This window comes from Scomber scombrus, chromosome 7 (genome assembly GCF_963691925.1).
Source record: "Scomber scombrus chromosome 7, fScoSco1.1, whole genome shotgun sequence".
Taxonomy (NCBI): domain Eukaryota; kingdom Metazoa; phylum Chordata; class Actinopteri; order Scombriformes; family Scombridae; genus Scomber; species Scomber scombrus.
The window spans coordinates 30,677,632-30,698,934 of record NC_084976.1 but is presented as its reverse complement, the minus strand read 5'-3'; the positions used below and the strand labels follow the sequence as shown (position 1 = coordinate 30,698,934).

Sequence of the window (21,303 nt, the reverse complement as noted above, 5' to 3'; positions counted from 1 at the left end):
TACAATACTACTGCAAATACTACTGTAAATATTACTGCAATACTACTGCAGTAGTACTACAATACTACTGCAAATACTACTGCATTACTACTGCAAATACTACTGCAAATACTACTACAATACTACTGCAATACTACTGCAATACCACTGCAAATACTACTGCAAATACTACTACAATACTACTGCAATACTACTGCAAATACTACTTCAATACTACTGCAAATAATACTGCAATACTACTGAAAATACTACAGTATTACTACCCGTGTGTAGCAGTATTACTCCTGGTGCGGTTACTATCAGTACTTTTGCTGCTGCTAATAATATTAGTACTACCAGTGTGAGTGTTTCCTAAAGCCAATATTACTGCTACATTACTGCTGGTACTTCTACTAATAATACTGCTATTACTACCAGTGTGTAGTAGTATTACTACTCCTGGTTACTATCAGTACTTTTGCTGCTGCTAATAATATTAGTACTACCAGTGTGAGTGTCTCCTAAAGCCAATATTACTGCTACATTACTGCTGGTACTTCTACTAATACTTCTATTACTACCAGTATTACACCTGCTGTTACTGGACTGCAATCACTACTTCTAGTACTTCTACTGATACTTCTACCACTACCACTACAACCAGCTGCTGCTCTTACTATCACTGCAACTAGTCGTACCATTACTGTTGATGATACTGCTCCTACTGCTGCAGCTATATTTTTTGTTATTACCATGGTTACTGCTACAGGTTGGAATAACACTGCTGCTGTAGTCCTACTACATTACTGTTTGTCCTGCTACTTATACAGCGGACTGTGATACTTGTACTGTTTCTGTCACAGTTCAGAAATGAATCGTCTCACTCTCATTTCCTGCTGATGCTCAGCGTGGATTCTTCTCATGTTGTGTATCTCTCAGTGTGAAACAAGGCGCTGGGTTAAAAGGTTTCTTTCCCTCTGGAGTCGCCCACGCTAACATCTGTGCACTCTCACCGTCCTCTCAGCGTTTACGCTACCAAACAGGTGAAGGGAGGAAACCGCCTGTTTGTCATCGTCTATCAATCTGCAGGCGTGTAATCCTGGAAAGCTCTTAAGGCTGATGAAATATTTGCCGCTGCCTCCCGCGGGTCCGTGTTTGTTTACTACGTGTGCAAATATGTGTTTTGATAAGCGTCCTGTCAGAAGATCTCCTCGTCAGATTAGGGAAATGTACGCAGTGGCTCATTAACTATTTAACAGGCAGATTGAAATGTTTCTGGGACATGAATTCATTTACAGGCTGTGCTGAGGGGTTTCCTGCACATACACTGCTGTTCACTGTTGTTTTCTGTTGCTGTTCATCACTGTAGAATTAATGTTTGTTTGTTTTAATGTGACTTCTGGTCCACACTTTAGGACAAAAACCTGCCAGCTTTTATGAAAATGTTTTAACTATTCAACCAAATAAGTTTCTGAATAAATCTGAGGTGCCTAGTTGTGAATAAGTTTATACGATCTTGCATAATAAATTGTATATTTTGAGCAGTACGGAGCCTTGAAAGATAATATTTTATTCTATCAACTGCTGCAAAAAAGATTTAAAAGATTTCCTCTTGTGCACACAAGTTAAAAAATATGATCTTTTGGGACTTTTTGGGCTCCATGTGATGAAATGATGAAATTAAACAATAAATGCCTAATATAGAAGCTTATGAAACATATCAAACCTTTCTTAAAACAACAGGTGTGAGTGTCTGCTACTGCAAATACTACTGCAAATACTACTACTGCTACTGCTAATGCTACTGCTAATACTACTGCAAATACTACTGCAAATACTGCTAATACTACTGCAAATACTGCTGCTAATACTACTGCTAATACTACTGCAAATATTACTGCAAATACTACTGCTAATACTATTGCTAATACTACTGCAAATACTACTGCTAATACTACTGCTAATACTACTACAAATACTATTGCTAATACTACTGCAAATACTACTGCTAATACTATTGCTAATACTACTGCTAATACTATTGCTAATACTACTACAAATACTACTGCAAATACTATTGTAAATACTGCAGTATCACTACAACTACCAGTGTGAGTGTTGTATTGAGGTTTGATTTTGACTAAACTTCTATTTTTACATTTTAGTACCAAAAGTTAAAACATTGAAGACTTAACAGTTACATTTGACCTTTTCTTCAATTATCCTAAAATAATAATCCAATTTTAGTTTAAAACAACAAAACAAACCACATAAGCAAATCAAAACACATTTACAATCAAGTGAAATACACAACTTTTTAATGCTGAACACGTATATTAAAAATAGAGCCTGATCTCTCAGAAATACGTGACGGGGGCACGACTTCTTAAGACTGAATTTCGTGATGGGGACACGTAATGTGTCAAATTTACGTGTCCCCATCACGGAAAACAACACCAATGTAAAATCAATGGGAATCCTTTCATGGTGGACACACGGATTCCCCGCTTCAACAACGTCACGTAGTGGGCGGTAATTAATACTGTTTTCAAATCTATAAATCTTTTATTTAATCGTTATTTTTAATAGTCATTTAACTTAATTTATTATAGTGCATTAAATACGATTTTTTGTTGTCTAAAAAACAGGTTGTGTATGATATAACTGTCATTTTGGTGTAATGATGTAATGTGTCGGACTTTACCTTTACGTTATTAACAAGGGAAGTACTGTCCTCTTTTAGCATTTTACCACATGAATAATAATATAATCAATAGTTTTATAGGCTGTTATTAGAATGAACCGGGGAATCCGTGTGTCCACCACGAAAGAGGTTTCCCATTGATTTTACACTGGTATTGTTTCCGTGATGGGGACACGTAAATTTGACATATTGCGTGTCGCCACCACAGAATTCAGTGTTAACAGGGGTCGTGCCCCTGTCATGTATTTCTGTGAGATCAGGTTGTAAAAATATATATACACATATATATATATATATATATATATATATATATATATATATATATATATATATATATATATATACAAAGAACAACATGCACAATGATCCTAAATTACAGGATATACTAAATTAATATTTGCCCCTCCTGTGGTTGTTTGGTCGGGTTCATAAAAGGGAGAAAAAAAGAAGAAACTAAACTAAAAAGAAGGTTGTGTTTCATCTGGTTTGTTGGGTTGTCTCTCCAACTCACATCAGACTCAGCAGGATCTGATGTGATTATTCAGGTGAAATAAATCCAGTGAAAACCCACAAATGTCAAAAAAAAGGAGGTTATTATCATTATTGACGTAATGCTTGAAATGCACTATTCTCTCTCTCTCTCTCTCTCTCTTTCTCTCTCTCTCTCTTTCTCTCTCTCTCTTTCTCCGCTCATTGTTTTTGTTGATCAGCGCTGACATCACGTCCAGCAGTCAGCAACATTGGAGGTCATATTCACAAATTTTTTAAAAATGCATCTCCGTTGACTTTGCAGAGTGAGACCCAGAAATGACAAAACGAGGTGACACCACGCTGCTGCTGCTGACACAACACAACGCTGCGTTCCCATTATTATAATATCTGCTTACCATCACAGAACATGATGTTATATTGTGTTCAGTCGGCTCTAATGAAAGTCAGAATACGCGCGGAGAGAAGATCCAATACAATATCACACTACTGATGAGTCAAATACAGCTGCTGTTTATTATTTATTTAGCAGCAGTTAGTAGTGTTAATAAAATAGTTATATTAGCGTTATCTCTACTGTAGCAAGAGTTTTAATAGAAATAGTAGTACCTGTAGCGATAGCAGCCGTAACAGTACTTATTTTAATATCTATAGTAATTGGACCATCATTAGTAACAGTGTCAGTAGTTTTTGCAGCAATTAAAGTAGTAAATAAATAATTAGGCAGCTACAACAGCAGCAGTAGCAGCTTTATCTGTTGTGACAGATCCAGTAATACCAGTTATAGAAGCAGGAGCGATACTTGGATCAGACCTTTAGGGAGGCTCAGCTCCTCATGAGGATTGACATGCAATGCCCTGCAAGTAATGTAATGAGTATGTTTTGACGCAGAGTCGTTCTTCTGGACATTTCTCAATATCAGATATTAAATTAGGGTTCTTATCATGTCAGCTAATGCCGTTTTTAAGTGGTGGATACTCCCTAATTTTCAGTAAACTTGCACATACCAGTTGAGACACAGTATGTCTGGAGCTTAATAATATTTGAAATATATATATTTTATTATAATCCAGCCTTGGCAGCAGCAGGAGGAATAGTAGTTTTACTGTAGTACCAATAACAGCAGCAGCAGTACCTGATAGTTTGTCTTTCTTCCCTCCCAGACTTCTTGCGTGAGGACACTCCGGTGGGAACCAGTTTCTTGCGAGCGGCAGCGCACGACGACGACCAGGGGAGCAACTCTGCCATCGCCTACTCACTGTCCAATCAGAAGCCGGCTTACCTGCACATCAACCCCAGCACTGGTTGGATTTATGTCAACCACCCGATCTCACAGGTCAGAAACACACACGGCAACAGCAGCCGCCTCACAACCAAAAACAGGACTTAATTAAGTCCTGAGAGTAACTCCTTCACACCTGAGTCCTGCAGGGAGTCCAGGTGTGAGCCTTGTTTTGGATCCCTGTCAGCTGTTATGATTGCAACAACTAGTCGGGAGTCATTTTAACCCTTCTCAAAACCTAAATCTAGCCTTAACCTTAAAGCCATGTCTTAACCCTCAAACAGGTCTTTGGAAGTGAGGACCATAAAAAAAAAGTCCTCCTAAAAAATGTTGCTTTTCTAAACTGTTGTCACTTTCAAAAAAATATCCTCACTCCCAAAAATGATCTGCACTGCTGTCCTCCCTTTTAAAAGTTTCCAAACACGGCCGTCACTTATGCAAAACAGTCATCACTTTCAACTAGTCAGGAGTCTTTTTTTAAACTCCTTTTATAACCTAAATGGACAATGGACAATGTGAGGACCACAATGGGCCCACTTTCCAAAAATGTCCTACTTTGGAAAAATAAAAAAGTTTTAAAAAGTGTCCTCCAAAAAAAAACCTGCTGTCACTTTATAAAGGTTTCTTTACTCTCAAAACTTATCTGCACTTCTAAAAAAACTGGACCCACTTTCAAGAAATGTCCTCACTTTTAAAGTGTCCGGACTTTCCAAAACTGTCCCTAACCCTCAAACAGGTCCTTGGAAGAAGTGAGGACCATAAAAAATGTCCTCAAGATTAAAGTGTCCTTTCCAAAAATGTCCTCAGTTTCCAAAAGTGTCGTTCTTCGTCTCAAAATATCCTCACTTTTCAAAATTGTCCCCAAACTGCCGTCACTTATGCAAAACAGTCCTCACCTTCATCTAGTCGAGGGTCTTTTTTAAAACTCCTTTTAAAACCTAAATGGACAATTTACAAAGTGAGGACCACAATGGGCCCACTTTCCAAAAATGTCCTACTTTGGAAAAATAAAAAGTTTTTTAAAAGTGTCCTCCAAAAAATGCTCCAACCATTTCATCACTTTCTAAAAATATCCTCACTCCCTAAAATGATCTACACTTCTAAAAAACTTGGACCCACTTTCAGGAAATATCTTCACTTTTAAAGTGTAAAACAGTCTTCACCTTCAGCTCGTCAGGAGTCCTTTTAACTCTTCTCATAACCTAAATCTAGCCTTAACCTTAAAGCCATGTCTTAACCCTCAAACAGGTCTTTGGAAGAAGTGAGGACCGCAAAAAAGTCCTCCTAAAATATTTTCCTTTTCAAACCTGCTGTCACTTTTCCAAACATGTCATCACTTTATAAAGGTTTCTTCACTCCCAAAAGTTATCTGCACTTCTAAAAAAAACTGGACCCACTTTCAGGAAATGTCCTCACTTTTAAAATTGTTAAGTGTCCTGACTTTTCAAAAGTGTCTTTCTTTGATTCAAAATATTCTCACTTTTCAAAATTGTCCCCAAACGGCCGTCACTTTTGCAAAACATCCATCACCTGCAACTAGTCAGGGGTCCTTTTAACTCTTCTCAAAACAATACATCTAGCCTTTATCTTAAAAACCATGTCTTAACCCTCCAACAGGTTTCTGGACAAAGTGAGGACCATAATGAGCCCACTTTCCAAAAAATGTCCCACTTTAGAATTTTTTTTTAAAAAGTGTCCCAAACATTTCATCACTTTCTTAAAAATATCCTGACTCCCAAAAGTTATCTGCACTTCTAAAAAACTGAACCCACTTTCTGGAAATGTCCTCACTTTTAGAAAATGTCCTTATATGTCAGTGTGCTGACTTTCCAAAAACCATCCTCAGTGTCCAGAAGTCTTTGTCTCAAAATATCTTCACTTCTGCAGAACACTTTCCAGAGTCTCTCCAAAATCTTTTTATTTCTCAAAACATTTTCGTCTTCACATCTTGAACACTTTCCAAAAAAACCTACTTCCACTCCAAAGTTGTTCACATTCTCAGTTTATGGTCCTCACAAATATAGAAAACATGAGCACGAATCTACAAGTAATATATTCATGCTTCTATCAGTTCCTGTTGCTCCCCTGATAAAAATCTTTGTATATAAATATACATGGAGGCAGAGAGCTGTGCTGTTTAATAACCGCTAACATGATTGGTATGCATCCATTGAGAGGGTGTGTGTGTGTGTGTGTGTGTGTGTGTGTGTGTGTGTGTGTGTGTGTGTGTTTGTGTGTGTGGCTGTAGGGAAGCTTTGCATGTTTTGTTCAGATCCACATCCAATGTTTATGTTCTGTTTTTTTTCTCTAGATTATATGTACATTTGTAGCTCCGGGCTTTTATGGCTTCATGTTAAAGTTTCTGCCAAATAATTCATTTTTTTCCGCCCTAAAGTCGCTCTTGTCTCTTCTCATCTGTGTATTTACAAGTAATCAAAATGAAGAGACAGCGCTGTAGAGAAAAAGAATGAAGGAACATAAAGAAAGACTGGCTGCTGCTTTAGAGTTGAGAGATAGAAGGAGGGAGATGTGATTAAAAGTTCAGGGGCCACATGAAGCCCAATTTGATCTCAAGGGGGCTGGACCAGTAGGACCAATGCATTATAACCTCTATAAATAATATAATAAATATTATAACTTTACTATAATAAATAGGGTTGGGGGGGAAAAAGGCGATACAGCATAGTATTACGATATTTTGCATGACAATATTGTTTCGATACACAGGCGCCAAGTATCGATTATTTTATTATAGAAATTGCAAATTAAAATATAAGGTTTTTTTCCTTTGGGGACATAATTTGCAGGTGAAAAAAGGTAATTTCAATATATCGCAGCATATCGTAATATATTTAAAATCACAATAATATTATATTGTGACACAAGTATTGTGATATTTGTATTGTGGAGCGATAATAAAAATAAACCATCTAGGGGTAACTTGCTACGAAATACTGATAAAATGTGTCCAAACCCACCAAGGAAGAATGTGTCCTTTAACCCTCATGTTGTGTTCGAGTCATGGAAGGAAGGAAGGAAGGAAGAAGGAAGGAAAGGAGAAAAGGAAGGGAGGGAAGAAAGAGAAGGAAGGGAGGGAGAAAGGAAAAGAGGGAGGGAGGAAGGAATGAAAGAAAGACAGAGGAAAGAAAGAAGGGAGGGGGGAGAAAAGAAAGAGAAGGAGGGAGGAAAGAAGGAACAGTCAAAACAGAAGGGGTCAATTTGACCCGGGAGGGCGACATGAAGGTTAAATGTGAATCACATTACAAGTCAATTATTTAAAGCTGGATGTCCACAGTCAGATCAGAAGCCTTGACTGTGAATAGTGACTGAAAATGAGTGAAAATAGCATTTTTATTGAAAAATTAGAATGACTTTTCTGCAATTTTCATACTTTTCAAAGGCCAGATTGGACCCTGTCACACTCCGACCTAGAGTGAGGGTAGTGTGCCGGAAGGCTTACTAGAAAAAGTGTAGTCTAACCTTAAAATGCCGAAAAAAGGTTGCAAGTCCATTTGATGCAAAAGTGATTTATTGCCCTTTAAAAACAGTTCATGGAAATGTGAGCAAACATTCCGCATAAATGCAGCAGAAAAAAAAATATATATATATATATAAAAAAACTGACCAAAAACCACCATTGGGTCTACACAGCACCACACCCCTTCTCTGACTGCCTTGGCCATGTAAAACCTGTCCATTTAAAGACTTAGCCCCTCCTACTGGACCATACCACCTTTCATTGGAATAAATTAAGTAATCACTTAACCCCACAGGTCAATTTCTACATCTGAAATCATTACCAAATCTATTTACACTTATTTACCACACATAAAGGCAGTCATCAAAGCATTCACACAAGGCCTCAATCCAGAAATGAATCCACAAACCCATTTCAACCCCCCAGTTGGTATGGTCCAGTAAGATGGACTGAGCATGCTCCCTACAGGTTACTCAGGCATTGGTATGGTCCAGTAAGATGGACTGAGCATGCTCCTTACAGGTTACTCAGGCATTGGTATGGTCCAGTAAGATGGACTGAGCGTGCTCCCTACGGGTTACTCAGGCACTATAAAAGACAGCCTGAAACAAAGCTCGGGTCCTTTGTCACTGCCCAGCACCAGGAAATACTGTGGTAAGAAAAAAAAACAACATAATTAGATACAAACTCATGATTTTCAAACCTCAAATAATAAAGAGATACCCAAAACAATAAATGTGTTTGTGTGTGATTCTGGAAAACTTTATGGGAATAAATAGCACAGGAAACTTAACTGGGATGTTAAATGTAGTTCAGTGTGTGCACCCACCAAACTAACAATAGCATGCTACCTGGCTAACATGTGGTCTGTGTAATGAATGATGGTGTGATGTATTACCAGTAGCAGGGGAAACTGCCACAGACCCCTTGGTGGGTTCTGGCTAGGCCTGGGCAATAAACCGATATTATATCTATATCGTGATATTTTATAGATATCGTCTTAGATTTTGAATATCGTGATAGCATGATATGGAATAAGTGTCTTTTCCTGCTTTTTAAAGGCTGTATTACAGTAATAATGTGATTTTCTGAGCTTAACAGGCTGTTCTATTATCTGCCTTTATCCACTTAGTCATTATATCCTCATTACTGATGAAAAATCTCATTGTGTAAATATTTTAGTCATTCCTACAATATGTCAAAATATCGATATCAAGGTATTTGGTTAAAAATATAGTGAGATTTGGTTCTGGCCATATTGCCCAGCCCTATTTCTGGCCCGTAGGCCTTATGTTTGACAACACTGCGTTAGACTTTACAGTAAGTTTATTGCATTTTGTCACATTGTGCGAGCTGCCTTTAATAGGATGTTGGGTCTAAATCTGTGTCAGCCTGTATTATCAGTGTGAAGTTGTAAGATTGAAACACAACAAAGTAGAAACTCGTCCACTGATTCTCCCAATAAGTAACTAAAATCTGAAGTTTCCTGAGAAGAAACTAAAGAAATGAGATTCTGATGGTCCGCAGCAGGTCAACCGAACATGTGAAAAATGTGAAAATTACCTTAATCATAATCCAGGTATCAGTTATGTTTATGAATGTAATTTCTAGGAGACAGGGCTGGAGATACTGCTTACTTTTACAACACACAGGATAATATGCACTAAATAAATATACATGTGCATTATTTTGGTACTCACATTGATGATTTGTTGATAAATCAGCTGATGAAGCGTCTGAGTTATATTCAGACAGTAAATAACAACACTGTCTCAGGTCATAAGGTAACAGGGTGAATCTGTCTCCACATCAAACCGACTGTTTTAAACATTTAATGATCATCATATCTTGTGTCTCTGAGTCGTCTGTTAAACGTCGGTTATGAGTGATGCCTTTTGATCTCTTCTTCTGTTCTTCTCTGGGGGTTTTTTTTAACCACCATTGATGTGTTCGATGTTCGATGACACTCCCATCAATAATTTAGCAGAGTCAGATTCACACCCGACTCGCCTTCTTTATTTGCTTTCTCCGAACAAACCGATTTCTTTTTCTATCTGCTCTGATATTTATTTATTGTACAAGTGGCCTCTCTCACATCTGTCAAACAGCCGCTTGATCAATAACATTTGATTTTGAAGACACGAGATGATTAAATAATAATAAGATCATTAATTTAGGATTAAGAAAAGATGATGTTAATAGAGTGGTTTCCTCTCCTGCAGACGTCCAGGATCAACCAGCAGATCGTGGCGTCCGACGGAGGGAACCGCAGCAGCTCGGTGGAGTTAACCGTCATCATCACCAATGTCCACAACCAGCCGCCGCAATGGGAGCAGTCCGAGTACTGGGTCACCGTGCCCGAAAACACCGTCCGAGATGCCAAAATAGTGGTGAGTTATTGATCGGACTTTTAGTCCAATAATATCGGCCCTCCTATGGAACTATTTCCAATTGTGTCCTATGTATATTAAATCTGCAATTTGCAATGACTGCAAAGCAGCATAATAAATATGGCAGTGCCATATTGGCACTTTTTTCCCATAATTTAAGCTGAAGTTGTTATTCTACTCTTATTTTGCACAGACAGTGTTTACATGTGGAAAGCCATGTTGCATTTATTTATGCATCCAGTGGGGCATCACAATAAAATTAGGCATAATGTGTTCATTCCACAATAAGAGATATGTTATGTTGTTACTTAATAGTTTTGGTGTAAAAAGCCTGCAAATATCGGAATCAGAAATTAAGAGTTGGACAATATTGGAATATGGGATATCGGCAGAAAAGCCAATATCTAGCAAAGTCTAGAGGAATGTGTGCATGAAAAACACTCAGAACCTCAGAATCCTAGAAATGAGATAATGGAAAAGCTTCAGATTCTGGATTTCAAACTCACTTCATCTCTGTGTCGCTTTAAAATCTACGTTTTATTATTAGAAGAACATCGTCAAACAGACAGATGTGTGAGGATTAACAGTCCAACTGGGTATCTTTGGGATGTTTTCCTGGGAGGATCGTCTTCTTCCTTTCCACACACACACACACACACACACACACACACACACACACACAGAAAACACTGAAAGAACAAAAAACTGACAAATGTGACGCGTGTTAAAAGAAAGGAAAGAAAAGAAATGTTTAAACAGCCGTCTTCCTCCTGCAGGAGTGAAAGACTTCTCTTTGGTTTTCATCCTGCTTCACATCTGTGTGGAGAACCCTGAGGAGGCTTTCTTCCTGTTCTTCATCCCTCGATCCCTTCATCCATCCATCCCTCTTCTCTCTCTCTCTCTGTCTTTCTGTGTCAGCACGTTTAGCCGAGCGCTCCCAAACATTTTCTGCCGAGCAAACAACAAACCTGCCCCGAGTCTGTCTCACCTGACACACACACACACACACACACACACGGCCTGCCTGTTTACCTCCGGTGTTTTTTTTTCCTTTCCTCCCCTCTTTTGATCCCTCCATCCTAATTTGCTCTCTTTTCCTGAGTCGCTGGTTTAGAAGGTGGAGGAGTTTTTACCCTCCAGCTGCTCGATTTCATGGAGGTTAGTCAGTTTTCAAACAGTTGTAGGGCGTGTGTGTGTGTGTGTGTGTGTGTGTGTGTGTGTGTGTGTGTGTGTGTGTGTGTAATCCTGTGTAAGCTCGTGTGTGTTTAAATGTGTGTACCTGTGCTATATATATAATCTCCTCCTCCACTTCTTCTTCTTGCTTTTCGACCTCACATCATGTCTGAAAAGACTGTTAGTGATGATGATGATGTTGGTGATGATGATGATGTTGCTAGTGATGATGATGATGATTGGAGGTTGTCCTGCCCCCACAGCTCCGTCTGTCAGAGATGATTGACAGGAGAGAGAGGTAATTACACCTGCTGTCGGAGCCTCACAATGCAACCTCGTCACCTCAGAAAAACAGATGCTTAATTACTGTGTTTAACCTGACAGGAGAGTGTGTGATGGAGAGATGGGAGGGAGGAGGAGGAGGAGGAGGAATAGGAAGAAAGAGGAGAGAGATTGTGGCTTCAAGTATTTCGATTTACCATCACGAGTATCAGCGGTCGCACACAACTAAACTGTTTACCTCAATCACGTAATCGCTGTATTAAACATCACTGTGAAGCTGAAGGGAGGAGTTGTCCAATCCTTCCTGTCTTCTTTTCCTTCTTTCCTTCTGTCAAATCCTTCCTTCTTTCATTCCTTCTTTCCTTCCTGTCTTTCTTACTTTCTTCCTCCCTCCCTTTCTTCCATCTCTTTTTCCTTCCTTCCTTCTTTCCTTCTTTCCTTCCTTCCTTCCTTCCTTCCGTCCTTCCTTCCTTCCGTTCGTCTGTCTTCTCTTTCTTACTTTCTTCCTCCCTCCCTTTCTTCCATTTCTCCTTCCTTCCTTCCTTCCTTCCTTCCTTCCGTTCGTCTGTCCTCTCTTTCTGACTTTCTTCCATCTCTTTCCTTCCTTCCTCCCTTTCTTCCTTCCTTCCTCCCTCCCTTTCTTCCATCTTTCCTTCCTGTCTTATATTCCTTCCATCCATCTTTTTAATGATGCGGCCCTCACAAGATCATATTGCTCTGTTTGTTTCCCTTGAATGAAGATGAGTTTGACACCTCTACTTTAAGGAATCGAAAACGACACTTCTTTAACATCTCAGTCTGGTTTGTTTTGGTCCTCACCCGACTGTGATTGCTGCTTTAACATCTGCTTAAATGAACCACATTAGATTATCTATGTGGAATCATAATGTTATCAATATGTATAAAGTTATTCATCTGTCCATATACAGAGATATTTATACTCTGTGACTCTCAATCATCAGTCCATTAGTAGTTAGATATACTGATATCAAAAATAACCAGACCTGATGACACCAACAAATTATTCATAGCAGAAGCTTATCCTTCCTCTTCCTCCTCCTCCTCCTCTTCCTCCTCCTCCTCTTCCTCCTTCCTTCCTCTCCTCCACTGTGTTAATTGCACCGAGGAGGAACTGTTGTTTTAAATATAGCCGCGTTAATAAGGTCTGTTAATTACATTGTTAACGAGGTAGAAGGAGACGCTGCTGTGTGTGTGTGTGTGTGTGTGTGTGTGTGTGTGTGTGTGTGTGTGTCATCGTCATCATCATCATCAGCTGATTTTCCTCCTGTTTGCTTCCTCCTTCCTGTTCATGTTTTTTGCTGCTCGTCAGATTTTGGAGCTCCGGTTGAAAAAGTTTTTGCTCAAAATATCAAATAAAAAAAAAAAGAGAGAGAGAATCACCAGACCAATAAATAACAGTTTATTTAGTCTGAGAGCATGAAGCCACTTTAGTCTGCAGTTCATCAGAGTTCATAGTGAAGACACCAAACATGCACGTTTTGGTCTAAAGCAAGGGTGTCTTTCCTTCCTCTCTTTCTTACTTTCTTCCTTCCTTCTTTCCTTCCTTCCGTCCTTCCTTCCTTCCTTCCTTCCTTCCTTCCTTCCGTCCTTCCTTCCTTCCTTCCTTCCTCCCGCCCTTTCTTCCATCTCTCTTTCCTTCCTTCCGTCCTTCCTTAATTCCTTTCGTCCTTCCTTCCTTCCTTCCTTCCTCCCGCCCTTTCTTCCATCTCTCTTTCCTTCCTTCCGTCCTTCCTTAATTCCTTTCTTCCTTACTTTCTTCCTCCGTCCTTTCCTTCCTTCTTTCCTTCCTTCCTTGTTCCCTTTCTTCCATCTCTCTTCCCTTCCTTCCTACCTTCCTTCCTTCCTTCTTTCCTTCCTTCCTTCCATTCGTCTGTCCTCTCTTTCTTTCTTTCTTTCTTTCTTCCATCTCTCTTTCCTTCCTTCTTTCCGTCCTTCCTTCCTTCCTTATTTTCCTCCAGAACCGGCCCACTGGATAACTTTGCAAAATGTGACAATTGTAGTGAACCGCTATTCACTTATTTTCACTCAGAAAATACTCAAATTCTAACCTGCGTGAACTAATTTTCTTCCCTGGCCCCCAAAAAGTTTGATAACCCTGCTTTAAAGAATCCTCACTATCAGAACCAGCTCTTCTCTTTGTGTCTAACCGTCCTGACCCGCTCCTCAGCAGACGGTTAGCTGCTAGCATGTAGCTGCCAGGAAGATGTGTTCTCCAGCCGGGTGCAGCTCGCTCGGCACCAGCAGACGGTTAGCTGCTAGCATGTAGCTGCCAGGACGATGTGTTCTCCAGCCGGCTGCAGCTCGCTCGGCACCAGCAGACGGTTAGCTGCTAGCATGTAGCTGCCAGGACGATGTGTTCTCCAGCCGGCTGCAGCTCGCTCTGCACCAGCAGACGGTTAGCTGCTAGCATGTAGCTGCCAGGACGATGTGTTCTCCAGCCGGCTGCAGCTCGATCTGCACCAGCAGACGGTTAGCTGCTAGCATGTAGCTGCAGGACGATGTGTTCTCCAGCCGGTTGCAGCTCGCTCTGCACCAGCAGACGGTTAGCTGCTAGCATGTAGCTGCCAGGACGATGTGTTCTCTAGCCGGCTGCAGCTCGCTCGGCACCAGCAGACGGTTAGCTGCTAGCATGTAGCTGCCAGGATGATGTGTTCTCCAGCCGGCTGCAGCTCGCTCGGCACCAGCTGCACCGGCTGAGAGCGATCTGCTGCGATATCTCCACAGGCGTTAATCTGTGTGTGGGAGAAGATGGCGAGACACTGATGATCAGCTTAGCTTCAGCACACTGTGCCGATGTCTAATGAGATGATTTCTCATTAGCGCTGATACTGAACGCTCGGCTGCCTCGGCCCGCGGGGGGTTGAGGGGGGTTGGGTGGGTTGAAGGTTGGGGGGGTAGATCCTTGCTCTGCTCCCTGAGGAGCCGCAGCGTGTCCTGACATGACTCCTCACCTGGAAACTGGACGGCTACTGATGATTTAAATTAGCTTTAAATGTCATTTTTAACTTATTACTAAAGAAAATATGAGCTAATTTTTACATTTTTACACATTTCACTGATCTAGTTTACAGTTTATCATACATTATATAAACATAGTTAGGAAGGTTACAGATTACTAGTTACTCTAATAATACTCTCATAATAAGTAATGTAACTATTTCAATTACTTCTTCAAAATAATGTAACTTATTACTTTTTAAAGACTTTTCTAATTTTCTAATCAATGTTTTCAGCTGTTAGGGTAAATGTTCCCTCCATCTGTCCTTCCTTCCTTCCTTCCTTCCTTCCTTCTTTCCTTCCTTCCTTCTGTCCGTCCTTCCTTCCTTCCCTCCATCTGTCCTTCCTTCCTTCCTTCCTTCCTTCCTTCTGTCCGTCCTTCCTTCCTTCCCTCCATCTGTCCTTCCTTCCTTCCTTCCTTCCTTCCTTCTTTCCTTCCTTCCTTCTGTCCGTCCTTCCTTCCTTCCCTCCATCTGTCCTTCCTTCCTTCCTTCCCTCCATCCATCTGTCCTTCCTTCCTTCATTCCTTCCTTCCTTCCTTCCTCCCTAACTAACTAACTAAGATCAGCTGTTAGGGTAAATGTTCCCATTAAGCACCAGAATCTAAGTCCAGCTGTTTTTCATGGATACTGACATGATTTATAAGGGAGATCATTTCTTATAAAGCAACATTTATCTCTCATTTGAAAATGTATTCATTAGTTCTAACACATAAGATCTGACTTCAGATGTAACCTCCTTTGTAATCATCAACATTTTCATCAGTAACTGTAATTTAATGACACATTGAAATGGAAGTGATTTGAAAGAGAGAGAGACAGAGAGAGAGCGACAGAGACAGAGAGAGGGAGAGAGAGAGAGAGAGAGGAGGCTGAGAGGTTTTCTGTGTTTTGAAGTGTCGGACAGCGTTTCTCACTCAGCGTTCCTCCGCGTCGCTCTGAGGAAACATTTTCACTTGCGGCAGAAGCAACGAGGATGGTTTGAAGTTGCTGTGAAGGTGAATTATTTTGACCTGCAGCGTCGTTGGGCGCAGAGAGATCAGAGCTGGTTTGTTTTAGAAAGAGGAGGATGGATTGTTAGAAGAGAGTCAGGGGAGATATGATTTATAAATAGGTTTTAATAAAATAAACTATTATTATTTATAATTATTAATACTGCAGCAACTTTAAACACACAGATAACTGTCAGAAAACAACAGCTTTTTAATATATGAAACATTTAAACTGTAATTAAAAAGAAAATTAACACACGTTGTGGCCAAAAAGAACAGAATGTGAGTCAATGTAATGTCCTCTAAAGTGATGTAAACAGGACTGTGTGTGTGGTACAGGTATTCCTACGTTATGGGGACTCGCCTCCTTTATTGGGTTAAAAAAAGGAAGTCCCCTTTAATGTAAATCATTAATTATAGCTTGAAGACTTGGTTTAAAGTTAAGGTCAGGGTTAGGAAAGATAAGGATGAGTCTGTAGGAAATGAATGTGAGTGGGACTGTATGTGTGAGGTGTGAATGTGTCATACAGGTATTCCTACGTTATGGGGACTCGCCTCCTTTATTGGGGTAAAAAACAACAGCTATTCCCTTTAATGTAAATCATTAATTATAGCTTGAAGACTTGGTTTAAAGTTAAGGTTAGAGTTAGGAAAGATTAGGATGAGTCTCTAGGAAATGAATGTGAGTGGGACTGTATGTGTGTGTGTGATACAGGTATTCCTACGTTATGGGGACCCGCCTCTTTTATTGGGGTAAAAAAAAAGTCCCCTTTAATGTAAATCATTAATGTTTAGCTTGAAGACTTAAATTTAATTTAGTCTAGGGTTATTTTAAGGTTAAGGTTAGGAGAGTTTTATTCTCTAGGAAATGAATGTGAGTCAATGTAGTGTCCTCTAAAGTGATGAAAACAGGACAGTGTGTGTATGTGTGAAACAGGTATTCCTCAACTTGTGGGGACTCGCCTCCTTTATTGGCGTTAAAAAACAACAACAACCCAAGTCCCTTTAATATAAATCATTTATTTTAGCTTGAAGACTTAAATTTAAGGTTAGCTTGGGGTTATTTAAGATTATAGTTAGGCAAGATTAGGATGAGTCTCTAGGAAATGAATGTGAATCAATGCAGTGTCCTCTAAAGTGATGAAAACAGGACTGTGTGTGTGTGTGTGTGTGTGTGTCAGAGAATATAACTCGAGTCTTAAAAGCTCTGCTGGTGGATGTGCAGGTCAGAACAACATCCCAACACACAACACACACAACACACACATCTTAACACATATTTTCTCTCACATTCACACACACACACACACACACACACACACACACACATAAAAACCATCATCAACAAAGCAGAGACTAAACCCTTTTTAGGCGATGGCAGCAGACGTTCAGCTGCTTCGTGTCCATAGAAGGACCGAGCTGCTGCAACCGCCGGCCGTTGAAATGTCGCATTCTTGGAGAAGCAGCTGTGCATTTCACTGTGTCATGTTTTTGTCCGTTGGAGCCGTTGAAGCCGCTCCGAAGACGAACGGCCGCGTGATCACATGACGTCTTTGACTCTGCGCTGGATTATAAAGGGAGGAGCGGGGAGTTATTGTTTCAGAAGTGGAGATAAATCGTGTCTATAAACTCAGAGGAGCCAGTGTTTATCCTCTGTGTGTGTGTGTGTGTGTGTGTGTGTGTGTGTGTGTGTGTGTGTGTGTGTGTGTGTGTGTGTGTGTGTGTGGTAATCAATCAGATCGATGATTCCTGTTTACATTCTCCAAAGCCTGAATTAAAAAATCCAGACTCACTTCAGCAGCATTTGAATAGATGCACCTGGAGGAGATGGCAGCACTGTTCTGTTATTTGCTCTGCTGCATCAGATTTGTCCAAATTTATGAGTCACACAGATCTGCAAAATGGGAAGTTATTCAAGACACTTTTAATTCCCAATAATGTGTCCCAATTCTCCAAAGAAAAGAAGTGACTCTCAGTTCTCTCCTACAGTTTAGATCAACATTAATCTCTCCTGGTTAAATTATCGGTACAAAAGATGAACAAACCTGTTAGAAATATCTGCTTCTTTAATTTAAAGTGAAGTCAAAGCTGCAAGACAAATTATTATTATTATATTTTTTAATCCTGAAAGAATAATTCCTTCCTTCCGTCTGGTCCTCCCTCCCTCCTTCCTTCTCTTTCTTTCCTTCCTCTCTTTCCTTCCTCCCTTCCTTCCTTCCTCCCTCCCTCTTTCTTTCCTCCACCTACCTTCCTTCCTTCCTTCCTTCTTTCCTTCTTTCCTCTATCCTTCTTTCCTTCCTTCCTTCCTTCCTCTTTTCCTTTCTCTCTCTCCCCTTCCTTCTTTCCTTATTTCCTCCGTCCTTCCTTCCTTTCCTTCCTTCCTTCTTTCCTCTATCCTTCTTTCCTTCCTTCCTCTTTTCCTTTCTCTCTCTCCCCTTCCTTCTTTCCTTCCGTCCTTCTTTCCTCTATCCTTCTTTCCTTCCTTCCTCTTTTCCTTTCTCTCTCTCCCCTTCCTTCTTTTCCTTATTTCCTCCGTCCTTCCTTCCTTCTTTCCTTTCTTCCCTCCTTTCCTTCCTTCTTCCTCCCTTCCTTCCTTGACTCGAGGACTACAGGAGGGTTAAGCTTCTTTTACTTGTTTTTGGGGACAGACTAACATCGCTCTGATGAGTTTTTAAATGCACACAATTATGCCAAATTTAGCCCAAAAGTTTTCTCAGGTCAGAGATGATGGAGTTTGCATGTATATGAGTTTGTACCACATGTTCATTTCTATCTGACTCTGCATTGATAAAAAAAAAAAGTCAGCCTGTCTGTGAAATCTCATTGGCTGGTTCGTCCTGCTGTATTCAGGTGTGCATGACATCAATTTATTTCCCCGTGTCCATTTCCTGTCGGTTTCGCTTGAGAGAGTTTAGAGAAACGCTCAAGAACACACACGGATAGGGGTCAGTGATGAATAAGGGTTGGTAAACTAGTTTTAAAAGCAAGCATCAGGTTTGTTAAAATGTACATTTAGTATTTGTATTGGTTTTATATCATTTGAAATGACATTTGCACCATTTTTTTTTACCAAAAGTAAGACTGAATGCTCCTGAAAATGGTCAAATGGTGTAACCACAAAATAATGATACATATTACATATTTTATGTATTTATGTAATAAGAAAGAAAGAACAAAAAGTAGGAGGAGAGAGAAAGAAAGAAAGAAAGAAAGAAAGAAAGGAGGAAGAGGAGAAAGAACAAGAAGTCAGAGGAGAGAGAGAGAAAGAAAGAAGGAAAGAAAGAAAGAAACATGTGTAACCACAAAAGAATGATAAATATTACATATTTTATCACCTACAGTGTATTTAAGTGGACTTATACTAATAATGACTTCATTAAAACATGTAAATGGTTCCTGATCTCCATGGTTACCAGAGTAAATGTAATATTTAGAACAATTGTATTCCATTACCTTTATTTAATATAAAGTTATAATGTAAGATCATGCCAAACTAGTTGATATGGTGTTTTATTGACAATTTACTGTTTTTAAGCAAGTTGAATTATTTGGTACAAAGTTTTTATGGTTACACCACTTAGACATTTTTGCCATAATCCTCCTAATATATTCTCTCTAAATGGATTAAAAGCAGAAATTTGATGCTGGGTCCACAAAAAAAGAATGTGTGCAAGTTATTCATACGTTTATTTTTCACATTTTAACCCTTTAAATTTAAACTAAACCACATGGACACAAATAAACAGTTTACGCAGCCGGTGGGATGAAGAAAATGACATCTAACCTCCTCTTCCTCTCTCTCTCTCTCTCTCTCTCTCTCTCTCTCTCTCTCTCTCTCTCTCTCTCACTCTCTCTCTCTCTCTCTCTCTCTCCATCTCTCCCTCTCTCTCTCTCTATCTCTCTCTCTCTCCCTCCATCTCTCTCTCTCTCTCTCTCTCTCTCTCTCTCTCTCCCCCTCTCTCTCTCTCTCTCTCTCTCTCCCTCTATCCCTCTCTCTCTCTCTCTTCTCTCTCTCTCTTCCTCTCTCTCTCTCTCTCTGTCTCTCTCTCTCTCTCTCTCTCTCTCTCTCTCTCTCTCTCCCTCCATCTCTCCCTCTCTCTCTCCCTCTCTCTCTCTCTCTCTCTCTCTCTCTCTCTGTCCTCTCTCTCTCTCTCTCTCTCTCTCTCTCTCTCTCTCTCACTCTCTCTCTCTCCTCTCCCTCTCTCTCTCTCTCTCTCTCTCTCTCTCTCTCTCTCTCTCTCTCTCTCTCTCTCTCTCCATCAGACCATAAAGGCCACCTCTCCGCTCGGTGACCCCCGTGTGACCTATAACCTGGAGGACGGTCAGGTGCCGGAGACCAACATGCCGGTTCGGTTCTACATCAAACCGAACCGCGCCGACGGCTCTGCCTCCATCCTGGTGGCCGAGAACCTCGACTACGAGACAACGCTGTTCTCACGCTCAGGGTGCGAGTGCAGAACTCGCCGCCGTGCCGCTCGCCTCCTTCACCACCGTCTACGTCAACGTGACAGGTGAGACGACCGAGAGTTTACATTTTAGTTGTCTTTCTGTCCTCAGGAAATGTTAAAGGACATGTTCACAGCTTCTATCTTAAATCATCACTCATTCAGACGACTGAAGCTTCATATTAGCTTCAGATCAACTTTCTTTCTTTCTTTCTTTCTTTCTGTCTCTCATTCAGACGACGGAAGCTTCATATTAGCTTCAGATCAACTTTCTTTCTTTCTTTTTTGTTTGTTATTTTCCTCATCTTCCTCCTTTCTTTCTTTCCTTCTTTCTTTCCTCACCTTCCTCCTTCTTTATTTGTTTGTTTCCTTCATCCGTTCTTTCATTTTCTTTCTTTTTCCTTCTTTGTTTGTTTGTTTCTTTTTCATTATTTCCTAATATTCCTCCTTTCTTTCTTTCTTTCTTTCTTTCTTTCCTCATCTTCCTCCTCCTACTTCTTGTCCTTTCTTTCTCTTTTCCTTCTTTTCTTTCTTTCTTTCTTTCTTTCTTTCTTTCTTTCTTTCTTTCTCTTTCTTTCCTCATCTTCCTCCTCCTACTTCTTGTCCTTTCTTTCTTCTTCTTTCTTTCTTTCCTTTCTTTCTTTCTTTCTTTCTTTCTTTCCTCATCTTCCTCCTCCTACTTCTTGTCCTTTCTTTCTCTTTTTCCTTCTTTTTCTTTCTTCTTTCTTTTCTTTCTTTCTTTCTTTTCCTTCATTCAGACGACTGAAGCTTCATATTAGCTTCAGATCAACTTTTAAATCCATGTTTTCCACAGAAGGAGGACTGTGGATTTAGTCCTCCATCACTTCCATTGTAAACATTATGAAGGATCTTCTAATGTTCAGTATGAACAGGAGGAATCATTACAGCAAGATAAACACACTTCATGTTCATTTAGGCTCCTGACTGTTGTTTATAGACTAGAAAAAATACACATAGAGAACTACTTTCTACTTTCTTTAAAGATCTATGAACCTCAAATTATTCTTCTATTTATCTCTTTATGCTCTGAACTGTCTATAAATCACTGTGG

General features: G+C 40.0%; 1 protein-coding gene across 1 annotated transcript in view; it reads left to right on the top strand.

The window, feature by feature from the left end:
* si:dkey-22o22.2 (putative neural-cadherin 2) overlaps positions 1-21,303 on the top strand; it is a 96,588-nt gene that overhangs the window by 24,584 nt on the left and 50,701 nt on the right. Inside the window, 5 exon segments of the mRNA XM_062423195.1 lie at positions 4,336-4,508; positions 10,155-10,322; positions 20,050-20,218; positions 20,221-20,244; positions 20,247-20,312. Of these exon segments, the coding sequence (XP_062279179.1) occupies positions 4,336-4,508; positions 10,155-10,322; positions 20,050-20,218; positions 20,221-20,244; positions 20,247-20,312 (600 nt within the window).